At 39.3% G+C, this 13,925-nt stretch overlaps 1 protein-coding gene across 4 annotated transcripts in view; it reads right to left on the bottom strand.

Moving 5' to 3' along the window:
- Positions 1–1,394: 1,394 nt before the first annotated feature.
- Positions 1,395–13,925, bottom strand: part of LOC142657412 (protein SSUH2 homolog) — a 28,112-nt gene continuing 15,581 nt past the window's right edge. For all 4 annotated transcript variants that reach the window (XM_075832437.1, XM_075832435.1, XM_075832434.1 and 1 more), the window contains 10 exons: positions 13,517–13,595; positions 12,803–12,932; positions 12,642–12,702; positions 11,577–11,701; positions 11,429–11,491; positions 10,358–10,437; positions 9,713–9,805; positions 9,357–9,462; positions 9,132–9,239; positions 1,395–2,553 (listed from right to left, as the gene is read on the bottom strand). In XM_075832437.1, the coding sequence (XP_075688552.1) occupies positions 2,413–2,553; positions 9,132–9,239; positions 9,357–9,462; positions 9,713–9,805; positions 10,358–10,437; positions 11,429–11,491; positions 11,577–11,701; positions 12,642–12,702; positions 12,803–12,932; positions 13,517–13,595 (986 nt within the window). In that variant the 3' untranslated portion in view covers positions 1,395–2,412. The remainder of the gene's footprint in view (positions 2,554–9,131; positions 9,240–9,356; positions 9,463–9,712; positions 9,806–10,357; positions 10,438–11,428; positions 11,492–11,576; positions 11,702–12,641; positions 12,703–12,802; positions 12,933–13,516; positions 13,596–13,925) is intronic.

Below are 13,925 nucleotides of genomic sequence, written 5' to 3'. Positions count from 1 at the left end.
TCTATACATTGTGTTATACCCAGTTCAGGGCCTGGAGGGCATTGTCCAAAGCATACCAGAGAGACTTTGTGTCATGCTCCGCCCCCTCAGGACCTGGGCATAGCCCAGTGCACCAGTTTTGTTAATTGTTCCTTTAAGGCCCCATGCACACAACCAGAATTTTGGTCTGCAATTACGGACCGTAATTTTGAATCAAAATACAGTTCCATTCATTGCTATGGCCCACGGACACCTTCCCGTTTATTTACAGGGTCGTAGAAAGCTTCCGTAAAAAATAGGACATGTCCTATTTTTTTAATTTTACGGAATGTGCTCCCATACTTTATAACGGGATCACGGCCCGCAAATGCGGGTGACTGTCTGCGGCCAGCCATGCCCATAATCACAGACCGCGATTACAGCTACGGTCGTGTGCATGGGGCTTTAAGAGAAGTCAAAAAAATGATGCTTTATACAGTATTTCTACTTAAACATGTTCTAGTATCAAGAAACTGCATCAAAAAGCATGAACTTGGGCTCCGTTCACACTGCCGTTTGGGGTTTGCAGCGGTTACTTTAACAAAAAAAATGTGAAAAACTGCATGTTAATATTTGTTCATAGAAGTGTTGCACGAGCACATAAAATGTGAAATGCTCTTCTATGTGCTCCTGCAAAACTTCTATGAACAATATTAACATGCAGTTTTTCACGTTATTTTTTTTTTTATAGCTGTACTGCTTTAAGCTTTGTGCCGCACCACTCGCCGCACGTATGATCAGGATGGTGAACAGGACTTTCAATAAGTAATTTCTATTTTTTCTTATGACATTTTGTTGTGCGACAAGTTAAAGAAACAACCAGCGTATGGCGCTCTTGTATGAAGTGAATACAATGAGCTCCCCCTAGTGGTGGCTGCAGGTAGATTGAAATTTATTATATAAATGTCTATGCAGGGGATTTGGAGCTTTGCATCAGAAAAACTGGGCTCCAACCTCTGTAAAAAAGTTATAATTATTGAGCTATTTAGGATTACATAAAATATTACGCTGCAGATATTCTTGTTAACCCCTTCACCACCAAAATGATTAATACTGGTGTCTTCTTGGTCCCCCTCACAGAGCAGGGATCGGGCGTGACTGCTTCCTCTGTATACCAGATAGCTGGACCCCTGGTCACATGTTCCCTAGATGTAGAACAAATAAAAAACCTGCCCACATAATAACGGGATCTGCTGAATATTTAATCGGCGGTTTTTAACACAGTTTTTCAGGTTCAATTGCCTCATGGCGTCCTGCCGCACCCCAGCCCCCACCATGGAGCTTGGAAAGTTGGTCATTGGACGAATACGTTACTATGAGCAGAGACCTGGAGAGCGAGCCCCGGCGCAATTTATAAATGTGACACAGACAAATAATTTGATGTTAAAAACGAAAATTTATTGCAGCAGGTTTCCATAAGAAAACATGAAGTGCATAAAAACAACAGTCACCACATACGGCAGCGGTGTCGATACTGCGAGAGGTGGCGACGCCTCGTGTGACATCATCATACAACTAAAATCACGATAAAGAATAGAAAATATGATACAATGATAACAGTAACACTACACCCCCTCCATGTATCTGTCCACGGACGTTCACTGGGGTCACGCTAGACAATCCCTTCAAATTGGAAGGGCATCTAATCCCCCTCCCCACAAAAAAATTGTAATAAAAAAATCTCCAGTAATTATAAAAACTTGACATGAAAAGAGTTAATTCAGCAATTTCTCAATTCTATCTGTTCCTGGGAAAGCTGTATACCAATATGGTCACTATTAAAATGAACACACAGCTTTAAAATCGACTGTTAGTCTTACTTCCATGCGATTTGGGAAAGCCGAGTGACCATCAATATTACTGGTCACTCAGCTTTTCCGGATTCCGGAATGGTTAATCTGAATAGTTGTGCAGTAATATCCACGGCTCCTAAAGCAACACCTAATTTGGCAGATTAACCATTCAGGAATCTGGGAAAGCTGTGTGACAACCAATGTAGTAGATGTACTGGCAGCCATATTGGTGGTCACCCAGTTTTCCATCACAAAAAAAAAAGAAAGCTTGATAAAAATGTATTTAAGACTTCACAGAAGAGGCCGAAACAAGTACATTTTACAAGAAATCTCTGAAAGAAAGTGACAAACTAATAAAAAGTATAAACATGTAACACACTGCACCAGACATCGCATACAAGACACATCTATAGCATCCTGGACACTGCACCAGACATCGCATACAAGACATCTATAGCATCCTGGACACTGCAGCAGCCGGAGGAGAGTATACAGAAGCCGCCGCGTCCGGTGAGCAACCAATTCCAATGCTGCATTCTAGGACTCCATCATCATCATCAAAAACCAAAAGTCTAAAAAACGTAAAAATAAAGTTCTCCGATCAGAGAATGGCGCAGCAGCAAGTGGACGGATAATCCTTAGTCTCCACCTTATTCTCCCGTCCATACACAAAGTAACTGCAGTTCTTGCCCTTCCAATTGTACTCAACCTTAGTGAGCGGCAGCAATTCGATGGTTTGTCTCTGTGGAAAGAAAATACAGAACATTACACAGGAAAACCAGCATAGGGGGCAGTATTTAGGGTATGTTCACACGCTTAACCAAAAACGTCTGAAAATACGGAGTGGTTTTCAAGGGAAAACAGCTCCTGATTTTCAGACCTTTTTTGAGCAACTCGCGGTTTTCGCTGTGTTTTTTATTGCCGTTTTTGGAGCCGTTTTCAATAGAGTATGAAAAACGGCTCCAAAAACATCCCTAGAAGTGTCCTGCACTTCTTTTGACGAGCCGTCATTTTACGCGCCGTATTTTGACAGCGACGCCTAAAATAAAGGATCGTGGGAACAGAACATCGTAATTCCCATTGCAAGCAATGGGCAGATGTTTGTAGGCGTAATGGAGCCGGTTTTTCAGACGTAAAACTCCTGAATTAAGTCTGAAAATAGGTTGTGTGAACATACCCTAACTAGTTATATTCTTGTATATAGGGGGCAGTATTATAGTAGTTATATTCTTGTATATAGGAGGCAGTATTATAGTAGTTATATTCTTGTATATAGGAGCAGTATTATAGTAGTTATATTCTGTATATAGGAGGCAGTATTATAGTAGTTATATTCTTGTATATAGGAGCAGTATTATAGTAGTTATATTCTTGTATATAGGGGGCAGTATTATAGTAGTTATATTCTGTATATAGGAGGCAGTATTATAGTAGTTATATTCTTGTATATAGGAGCAGTATTATAGTAGTTATATTCTTGTATATAGGAGCAGTATTATAATAGTTATATTCTTGTATATAGGAGCAGTATTATAGTAGTTATATTCTTGTATATAGGGGCAGTATTATAGTAGTTATATTCTTGTATATAGGGGCAGTGTTATAGTAGTTATATTGTATACAGAGGCAGTATTATAGTAGTTCTTGTATATAGGGGCAGTATTATAGTAGTTATATTCTGTATATAGGAGGCAGTATTATAGTAGTTATATTCTTGTATATAGGAGCAGTATTATAGTAGTTATATTCTTGTATATAGGGGGCAGTATTATAGTAGTTATATTCTGTATATAGGAGGCAGTATTATAGTAGTTATATTCTTGTATATAGGAGCAGTATTATAGTAGTTATATTCTTGTATATAGGGGGCAGTATTATAGTAGTTATATTCTTGTATATAGGGGGCAGTATTATAGTAGTTATATTCTTGTATATAGGAGGCAGTATTATAGTAGTTATATTCTTGTATATAGGGGGCAGTATTATAGTAGTTATATTCCTGTATATAGGGGGCAGTATTATAGTAGTTATATTCTTGTATATAGGAGCAGTATTATAGTAGTTATATTCTTGTATATGGGAGCAGTATTATAGTAGTTATATTCTTGTATATAGGAGCAGTATTATAGTAGTTATATTCTTGTATATAGGGGCAGTATTATAGTAGTTATATTCTTGTATATAGGAGCAGTATTATAGTAGTTATATTCTTGTATATAGGGGGCAGTATTATAGTAGTTATATTCTTGTATATAGGGACAGTATTATAGTAGTTATATTCTTGTATATAGGAGCAGTATTATAGTAGTTCTATTCTTGTATATAGGGGGCAGTATTATAGTAGTTATATTCTTGTATATAGGGGCAGTATTATAGTAGTTCTATTCTTGTATATAGGGGGCAGTATTATAGTAGTTATATTCTTGTATATAGGGACAGTATTATAGTAGTTATATTCTTGTATATAGGAGCAGTATTATAGTAGTTATATTCTTGTATATAGGGGGCAGTATTATAGTAGTTATATTCTTGTATATAGGGGCAGTATTATAGTAGTTATATTCTTGTATATAGGAGCAGTATTATAGTAGTTATATTCTTGTATATAGGGGCAGTATTATAGTAGTTATATTCTTGTATATAGGGGCAGTATTATAGTAGTTATATTCTTGTATATAGGAGCAGTATTATAGTAGTTATATTCTTGTATATAGGGGGAAGTATTATAGTAGTTATATTCTTGTATATAGGGGGCAGTATTATAGTAGTTATATTCCTGTATATAGGGGGCAGTATTATAGTAGTTATATTCTTGTATATAGGAGCAGTATTATAGTAGTTATATTCTTGTATATAGGAGGCAGTATTATAGTAGTTATATTCTTGTATATAGGAGCAGTATTATAGTAGTTATATTCTTGTATATAGGGGGAAGTATTATAGTAGTTATATTCTTGTATATAGGGGGCAGTATTATAGTAGTTATATTCTTGTATATAGGGGGCAGTATTATAGTAGTTATATTCTTGTATATAGGGGGCAGTATTATAGTAGTTATATTCCTGTATATAGGGGGCAGTATTATAGTAGTTATATTCTTGTATATAGGGGCAGTATTATAGTAGTTATATTCTTGAATATAGGAGCAGTATTATAGTAGTTATATTCTTGTATATAGGGGGCAGTATTATAGTAGTTATATTCTTGTATATAGGGACAGTATTATAGTAGTTATATTCTTGTATATAGGAGCAGTATTATAGTAGTTCTATTCTTGTATATAGGGGGCAGTATTATAGTAGTTATATTCTTGTATATAGGGGCAGTATTATAGTAGTTCTATTCTTGTATATAGGGGCAGTATTATAGTAGTTCTATTCTTGTATATAGGGGGCAGTATTATAGTAGTTATATTCTTGTATATAGGGACATTATTATAGTAGTTATATTCTTGTATATAGGGGGCAGTATTATAGTAGTTCTATTCTTGTATATAGGGAGCTGTATTATAGTAGTTATATTCTTGTATATAGGGGCAGTATTATAGTAGTTATATTCTTGTATATAGGGGGTAGTATTATAGTAGTTATATTCTTGTATATATGAGCAGTATTATAGTAGTTATATTCTTGTATATAGGGGGCAGTATTATAGTAGTTATATTCTTGTATATAGGATCAGTATTATAGTAGTTATATTCTTGTATATAGGAGGCAGTATTATAGTAGTTATATTCTTGTATATAGGAGGCAGTATTATAGTAGTTATATTCTTGTATATAGGAGCAGTATTATAGTAGTTATATTCTTGTATATAGGGTCAGTATTAGGGCAAAGCCACACGTGGCGGAATTGCTCTTGAATTCCGCTGCGGACACTCCGCAGCGTTAATCCGCAGCGGAGCCGTTTCTCCATTGACTTCCACTTCTATTTAGTAGTGTTCGTTTAGACGAGGCGGAAAATTCCGCTGCGGAGCATAGGCTGCGGTGCGGAATTTGGTGTCCGCAGCATGCACTGGTTGTGGCGGACTGGTTGCGGACTCACGGCGGAATTTCTCCATTGACTTCAATGGAGATTCTAAATTTCCGCAATGAAGTCCGCAGCTGTCATGCACATGTTATGTGTGCTGCGGATGCGTGTTGCTTTTTTGACATGACATTTCTTCATTCTGGCTGGACCTATGTATTTCTAGGTCTACAGCCAGACTGAGGAAGTCAATGGGGCTCCCGTAATGACGGGAGCGTTACTAGGAGACGTCAGTAAATAGTCACTGTCCAGGGTGCTGAAAGAGTTAAGCGATCGGCAGTAACTGTTTCTGCCCCCTGGACAGTGACTACCGATCACAATATACAGCAACCTGTAAAAAAAAATAGAAGTTCATACTTACCGAGAACTCCCTGCTTCTGTCTCCAGTCCGGCTTCCCAGGATGACGTTTCAGTCTAAGTGACGGCTGCAGCCAATCACAGGCTGCAGCGGTCACATGGACTGCCGCGTCATCCAGGGAGGTCGGGCTGGATGCCGAAAGAGGGACGCGTCACCAAGACAACGGCCGGTAAGTATGAAATTCGTTTACTTTCACTAGGGAAAGTGCTGGCCCTTCTCTCTATCCTGCACTGATAGAGAGAAGGGATGCACTTTTACCGCAGTCCGCAGCAGCTAGTCCGCATCAATTTACTGCACATTTTGGGCAGATCCGCCGCAGAATCTGCAACGCAGATTCTGTGCGGCATTGATGCGGACAGTTGCATAGGAAATCCGCCACGTGTGGGCATGCCCTTATAGTAGTTATATTCTTGTATATAGGGGCAGTATTATAGTAGTTATATTCTTGTATATAGGGGCAGTATTATAGTAGTTATTTTCCTGTATATAGGGGCAGTATTATAGTAGTTATATTCTTGTATATAGGAGGCCGTATTATAGTAGTTATATTCTTGTATATAGGAGCAGTATTATAGTAGTTATATTCTTGTATATAGGAGCAGTATTATAGTAGTTATATTCTTGTATATAGGGGTAGTATTATAGTAGGTATATTCTTGTATATAGGGGGCAGTATTATAGTAGTTATATTCTTGTATATAGGAGCAGTATTATAGTAGTTATATTCTTGTATATAGAAGGCCGTATTATAGTAGTTATATTCTTGTATATAGGGGCAGTATTATAGTAGTTATATTCTTGTATATAGGAGGCCGTATTATAGTAGTTATATTCTTGTATATAGGAGCAGTATTATAGTAGTTATATTCTTGTATATAGGAGCAGTATTATAGTAGTTATATTCTTGTATATAGGGGTAGTATTATAGTAGGTATATTCTTGTATATAGGGAGCAGTATTATAGTAGTTATATTCTTGTATATAGGAGAAGTATTATAGTAGTTATATTCTTGTATATAGAAGGCCGTATTATAGTAGTTATATTCTTGTATATAGGGAGCAGTATTATAGTAGTTATATTCTTGTATATAGGGGCAGTATTATAGTAGTTATATTCTTGTATATAGGAGTCAGTATTATAGTAGTTATATTCTTGTATATAGGGAGCAGTATTATAGTAGTTATATTCTTGTATATAGGAGCAGTATTATAGTAGTTATATTCTTGTATATAGGAGCAGTATTATAGTAGTTATATTCTTGTATATAGGGGCAGTGTTATAGTAGTTATATTCTTGTATATAGGGAGCAGTATTATAGTAGTTATATTCTTGTATATAGGAGCAGTATTATAGTAGATATATTCTTGTATATAGGGGGCAGTATTATAGTAGTTATATTCTTGTATATAGGGGGCAGTATTATAGTAGTTATATTCTTGTATATAGGGGGCAGTATTATAGTAGTTATATTCTTGTATATAGGGGCAGTATTATAGTAGTTATATTCTTGTATATAGGGGGCAGTATTATAGTAGTTATATTCTTGTATATAGGGGGCAGTATTATAGTAGTTATATTCTTGTATATAGGGGGCAGTATTATACTAGTTATATTCTTGTATATAGGGGGCAGTATTATACTAGTTATATTCTTGTATATAGGGGGCAGTATTATAGTAGTTATATTCTTGTATATAGGAGCAGTATTATAGTAGTTATATTCTTGTATATAGGAGCAGTATTATAGTAGTTATATTCTTGTATATAGGGGGCAGTATTATAGTAGTTATATTCTTGTATATAGGAGGCAGTATTATAGTAGTTATATTCTTGTATATAGGAGAGGTATTATAGTAGTTATATTCTTGTATATAGGGGCAGTATTATAGTAGTTATATTCTTGTATATAGGAGCAGTATTATAGTAGTTATATTCTTGTATATAGGGGCAGTATTATAGTAGTTATATTCTTGTATACAGGAGCAGTATTATAGTAGTTATATTCTTGTATATAGGGTGCAGTATTATAGTAGTTATATTCTTGTATATAGGGGCAGTATTATAGTAGTTATATTCTTGTATATAGCGAGCAGTATTATAGTAGTTATATTCTTGTATATAGGGGCAGTATTATAGTAGTTATATTCTTGTATATAGGGTGCAGTATTATAGTAGTTATATTCTTGTATATAGGGGCAGTATTATAGTAGTTATATTCTTGTATATAGCGAGCAGTATTATAGTAGTTATATTCTTGTATATAGGAGCAGTATTATAGTAGTTATATTCTTGTATATTGGAGCAGTATTATAGTAGTTATATTCTTGTATATAGGAGCAGTATTATAGTAGTTATATTCTTGTATATAGGAGCAGTATTATAGTAGTTATATTCTTGTATATAGGGGCAGTATTATAGTAGTTATATTCTTGTATATAGGAGCAGTATTATAGTAGTTATATTCTTGTATATAGGGGCAGTATTATAGTAGTTATATTCTTGTATATAGGAGCAGTATTATAGTAGTTATATTCTTGTATATAGGAGCAGTATTATAGTAGTTATATTCTTGTATATAGGGGCAGTATTATAGTAGTTATATTCTTGTATATAGGGGGCAGTATTATAGTAGTTATATTCTTGTATATAGGGGGCAGTATTATAGTAGTTATATTCTTGTATATAGGGGGCAGTATTATAGTAGTTATATTCTTGTATATAGGGGGCAGTATTATAGTAGTTATATTCTTGTATATAGGGGGCAGTATTATAGTAGTTATATTCTTGTATATAGGAGCAGTATTATAGTAGTTATATTCTTGTATATAGGGGGCAGTATTATACTAGTGGCTGGAGGTACATGCCATACACAGATGAAGCTCTTGCAGATATGACAATATCTGGATTGGTCCCATGCTATACTCTCACCGCTCTTACCTGCTTTAGGATACGACATGTGGAAATGAACTGGGAGTAATGCTGCTGGACCGCGGTTTGGGAGGACTGGTTTATGGACGGTTCAGGGAAATTCATGATAGGAGGCACCTATACAGAAGACACAAACCTACGGATTACTGAAGCATCTTATACTATTGCAATAATATTAGGTTCGGTGGAAACACTTCACTCAGTGCACCCCTAAAAACTTTTCCCCTTCCTCACCAGTATCTGCTCGTCTGTATACATCTTCTCTCCTGTCACTTTCTTGAAGAGATCAGTGGAGAAATTTGAGTGATGATCGGGAATGTACTCGTGTAGATTATTCTTCCTGCAAATACAATGAAAATCTGTGATGTTCCGCTACAAGTCTCTGTTACAAGGGACAATATACGGATATTCATTTGGTGTTTAGCTGAATGCAATCTATTGCCCGCTGTTATCAGCCTTTTTAGTTGTGGAGAGGAGATGATGATCTATTATCAGTCGCTCTTCTTACGCTGCTGTATTTTTATTATTATTATAAGCTGCCCACTTTAGGGATAGCGGCCCCTTCACCTCTGCGTGTGTAATGTCCTCACCAGGTTATGGTCAGCTCAATGAAGGTCATCACTTGGCCCTTTCCAGCGCAGCCCGGACACGTCTGGACATTGGTCTGGTTGCAGGTTGTGCATCTGTAAATCGATGAAGTTAATGTTGAAAACAAAAAGTAAATACATAATAATGTGCTGCTTAGATATAGTTAATATACACAATATGGCAAAAAGTATGTGACACCCCCCACCCCCCCTGCCCAGGTCCAAAAGTGTAAGCATACGGTCACACCATCTCCAAAGACTATCAGCAGTGACAGGACGGTAACCTGATGGGGGATTCCAGGTTCGGATGGGAACCAAGAAAACGCTTCCTACCCACATTTATGGGATCCACTGTAAGGTCCGGTGTGGGGGGGGGGGGGGAGAAGTCCCCGAAGCTAAAACGCCAACTATAGCTGCAAAGGCGTGGAAGTCGATGTTACTGCCCGTGGATTTGGAATGAGATACTTCTATGGATTGGATATTAGGGGGGTGCACATACTTTGCAACATAGTTTTGTTGATAATGGGATCCACTAGTCTTGAACATCCAGCAGAGCCGGAGATGTTCTATGGGGCTGGGGGGAGGGGCAATCATTGGCAGGACGTAGCCTAATCTCCCCCCCCCCCCCCTCACACACAAACAACATACCCTTTAAATCCAGTCCCATGGCAGTCCATACACTCGTCCGCTGAGCGCTTCCCGGATCCATTACAGTTCTCACATTTCACCTAGAAGCAGAGGAAATACAGATCATAGAGTCCGTCTCCTTTAACCCCTTCCTGTCTCAGCCATATTTCAGATTTTCATTTCTTCCTCCCCACTTTCCAAAAGCCATCATTTTTTTTCCCCGTCGATTTAGCCTTACGAGGGCTTGATTTTTGTGGGATGAGTTGTAGTTTTTCATGACACCATTTACTGTAGACAAAAAAGTGGAAATTGAATCCAGCACTGAGTCCTTTTGGGTCTGTTAAAATAGGAAGCTTCTTCCAAGTTTTATTTGCAAAAAAGTTAAAACAACAAATGTAATGAGTACGGGTATTCCCAAAGTACAATGAGGGGTTTAAGCAGTGTGAGCAGTGCCTACGCGTTTCTGACGCCAACTGCGTCCTTAGTCATGGCTTCAGAAGCCATTGCGAGCTATTTGTACCATTTTGGGGTACATGAGACTTTTTGATCACGTTTTATTCTACTTTTTATGGGAGAGGAAGGGACCGAAAAAAACAACAAAACACAACACAGTAAATCTGTCATTTTAATAGGAGTACAAAGATGGCAGACCTAGGAGACTTCATTAGGCCCCCAGACTGCCATGATGACCATTGGCACCCCGCAATCTCATCACGGGGGAAGGCATTGGCATGTCAGAGGGTGCTGCGTCATTTAAGGGGTTAAACAACTCGTTCGACTGAAGGGTCGGCTGTAAGATACGGCCGACAAATTTATTCTATGGAGCGTGCTCAGTCCACCCAACCTTCGGCAGAGGTCGGGAAGGGGTTAAACTTCTATTCTGATTGATACAATATCACAATATCAACACTGATACATACAATATGGACACTTTTCTGTACAATACCGAGGGGTAGGCGGCGATCTCTTGTGGGGGGCCACTTAGGGCCCCCCCGATTGCAGACACCCTAGCCACACCCACTAGCAGCCGTACTGTGAGTATACACCAGAGCTCCCCCTGCTGGCAGATACTATTACTACATCAATACTAACCTGGCTGTTCCCATTACATTTCTGGCAGATGATCTTTCCTTTTCCGTTGCACTCTTGGCAGGACTGGAAGACAAGACGATAAGATTAGATTTGGCGCCCTTTCCCGGAATGGCTCCGTATGATTGTTGCGGATGTAATGACGAGTTACCTTCTTGGAAGTTGTATGAGGAACGGGCATTTTTTTCGTTTCATCTTTGAAGAGGGCTGGAGGGGTCACTTGGATTTCCCATGGCTGAGGGGCCGGACCTTTGTCTGGAGAGTCGAGCGTATCCGCTGCAATGAAGAAAACAGGCGGCTGGTAGAACTTGTACAGACCGTCTGATTATAAAATAGCGCTGCACCAATATGGCCGCCATTATAGATGCCAAAGACAATGGGGCAGATTTACAATTGTTGCGCCTTTTTTTGTTAAAAATCTATTTAGGCAAATCTATTAGTGCTCGCGCCTCACTAAAAGACTTGGTGTCTAGAAAATGGGGATGTGGTTAGAGGAAAGGAGGCGCGGCTTAAATGCGTGCCAAAATGTTGGCGCAAAAAAAAAATGATATGACAAAATCTGAGCCAAAGATGTCGTGTGAGGAAGAAAAAAAAAGGGGGAATTTACTAACATTGGTGTTTCGACTAGAGGAAGATGCGCTAATTAAGAACGGCACACCTCCTAATAAATTTGGCGCATTGTGGGCTACACGTGCACCACAAACAAAAATCGACGCCAGCTGCAGGCTGATGTAAATTTCTGAAATATAATGGACGCCAATTTCTGCCATAAATTAAAGCAAATTGTCGAGCCATGGGTGTCCCCGCTCCCTCCTGGTACGCCCCGCGAGCGGCGTAAAATTGAAAACACGTGCACTTTTTTTGCGCAAAACAGGAGTCTTTAAAATTTTAATCATTCTTCCGTCTGAAGACTGGCGCAAACCGCTTCATAAATATCTCCCATAGTATCTAACAAGTCTACCAAGATGCGCCAAATTGATCACACAGCATGGCGCATCTACTGTCTGCCTGGTCTGACGTTACTCTGCCTAAATATTACACTAAATATTAGTAAATCCATCCCAATGTCAGTCACCCAGCTTTTCCAGACTCCTGAATGGTAGCGTCTTGCAGGATTACATCCCGTGATCCGATACTGCTGGATATTGTCGCACGGCCGGGTGACATTCTACAGATAAATGTGCAGCATAACCAACATATCCAACATATCACTCACCAGTCAGAGGTTTAGTCACCCATTCACATGACCGCGACTCTGTAAACGTTTCCAGGCGATACTATGGGGGGGGGGGGCACACAAAAAGTTAATATAAAAACTGGGAGTCACTATAAGAACATATAACTCTGCACAGCCAGATACATTGGGGCAGCGCTCACCCGATACGTGTTGTGTGGACGGAGCTGAATAATTTCCATCTCTTCTGCTGGGGACGACCCGTAACAGCACTGACCGCTGGCATAGTCCAGCAGCGCCTGTTTTGCTGCCTCTTGATTGATGGATGGAATTCTGGCGACAGAGAAAGTGGTCAGGGGGCGGCATAGCATCGGGGCGGCACAGTATAGCGGGAGGCACAGTATAGCGGGAGGCACAGATTAGCGGGAGGCACAGTATAGCGGGAGGCACAGTATAGCGGGCGGCATAGCATGCGGGAGGCACAGTATAGCGGGAGGCACAGTATAGCGGGAGGCACAGTATAGCGGGAGGCACAGTATAGCGGGAGGCACAGTATAGCGGGAGGCACAGTATAGCGGGCGGCATAGCATGCGGGAGGCACAGTATAGCGGGAGGCACAGTATAGCGGGAGGCACAGTATAGCGGGAGGCACAGTATAGCGGGAGGCACAGTATAGCGGGCGGCATAGTGGGTAGCTCTGCACCCAGGGATTGACATCTACATGAACATGGGGTTCACATTCTCGCTTTCCTCCACTTTGTGCTCACATTGGGCTGGTCTGATCTTCCCCGAACTGTTTGGTTACCACAGAGGACGGATGGGGAGCTTTGGGGCACCTCTGGCACGGGCCGATTGTCGGTTCATTCCCCATACAAGACATAGAAACAAATAATACAATAAAATAAAGCGCCACTTACAACCAGTCCTTGTTTGTAGCAGCGGGTATATTGTCGGGTCCTGGTCCTACAGCTGGTGGGGGTGGCAGAAATCTACTATCTGCAAATACAATAAATAGGATCAGACATTGGAAACAGTCAGAGGATAAAACTGCTCTTTACCAGACATAGCAGAGCTGTAGCGGTTGCACAGGTCGGTGAAGATGCATTATTATAGATTATGGATTATTTCTCATTATTAGATCTGTAAACAAATCGTAATCATTGTATAATGAAACGTTCTGCCACTTTCTTAGGCCACGGTCACATCTGTGTTGGAGCCTTCGTTGCAGATTTTGTCAAGTTTGATGGGGAAAACAGCGCTGCACAATTGTTACCCTTCAAAACCACCGACAACTTGGTGGGACCAGGCGGGCCCCATTGTAAGTCA

The sequence above is a fragment of the Rhinoderma darwinii genome, chromosome 7 (assembly GCF_050947455.1).
Source record: "Rhinoderma darwinii isolate aRhiDar2 chromosome 7, aRhiDar2.hap1, whole genome shotgun sequence".
NCBI lineage: Eukaryota > Metazoa > Chordata > Amphibia > Anura > Rhinodermatidae > Rhinoderma > Rhinoderma darwinii.
Note: the sequence above shows the minus strand (reverse complement) of the source record. Positions and strands in the feature narration are given on the sequence as shown.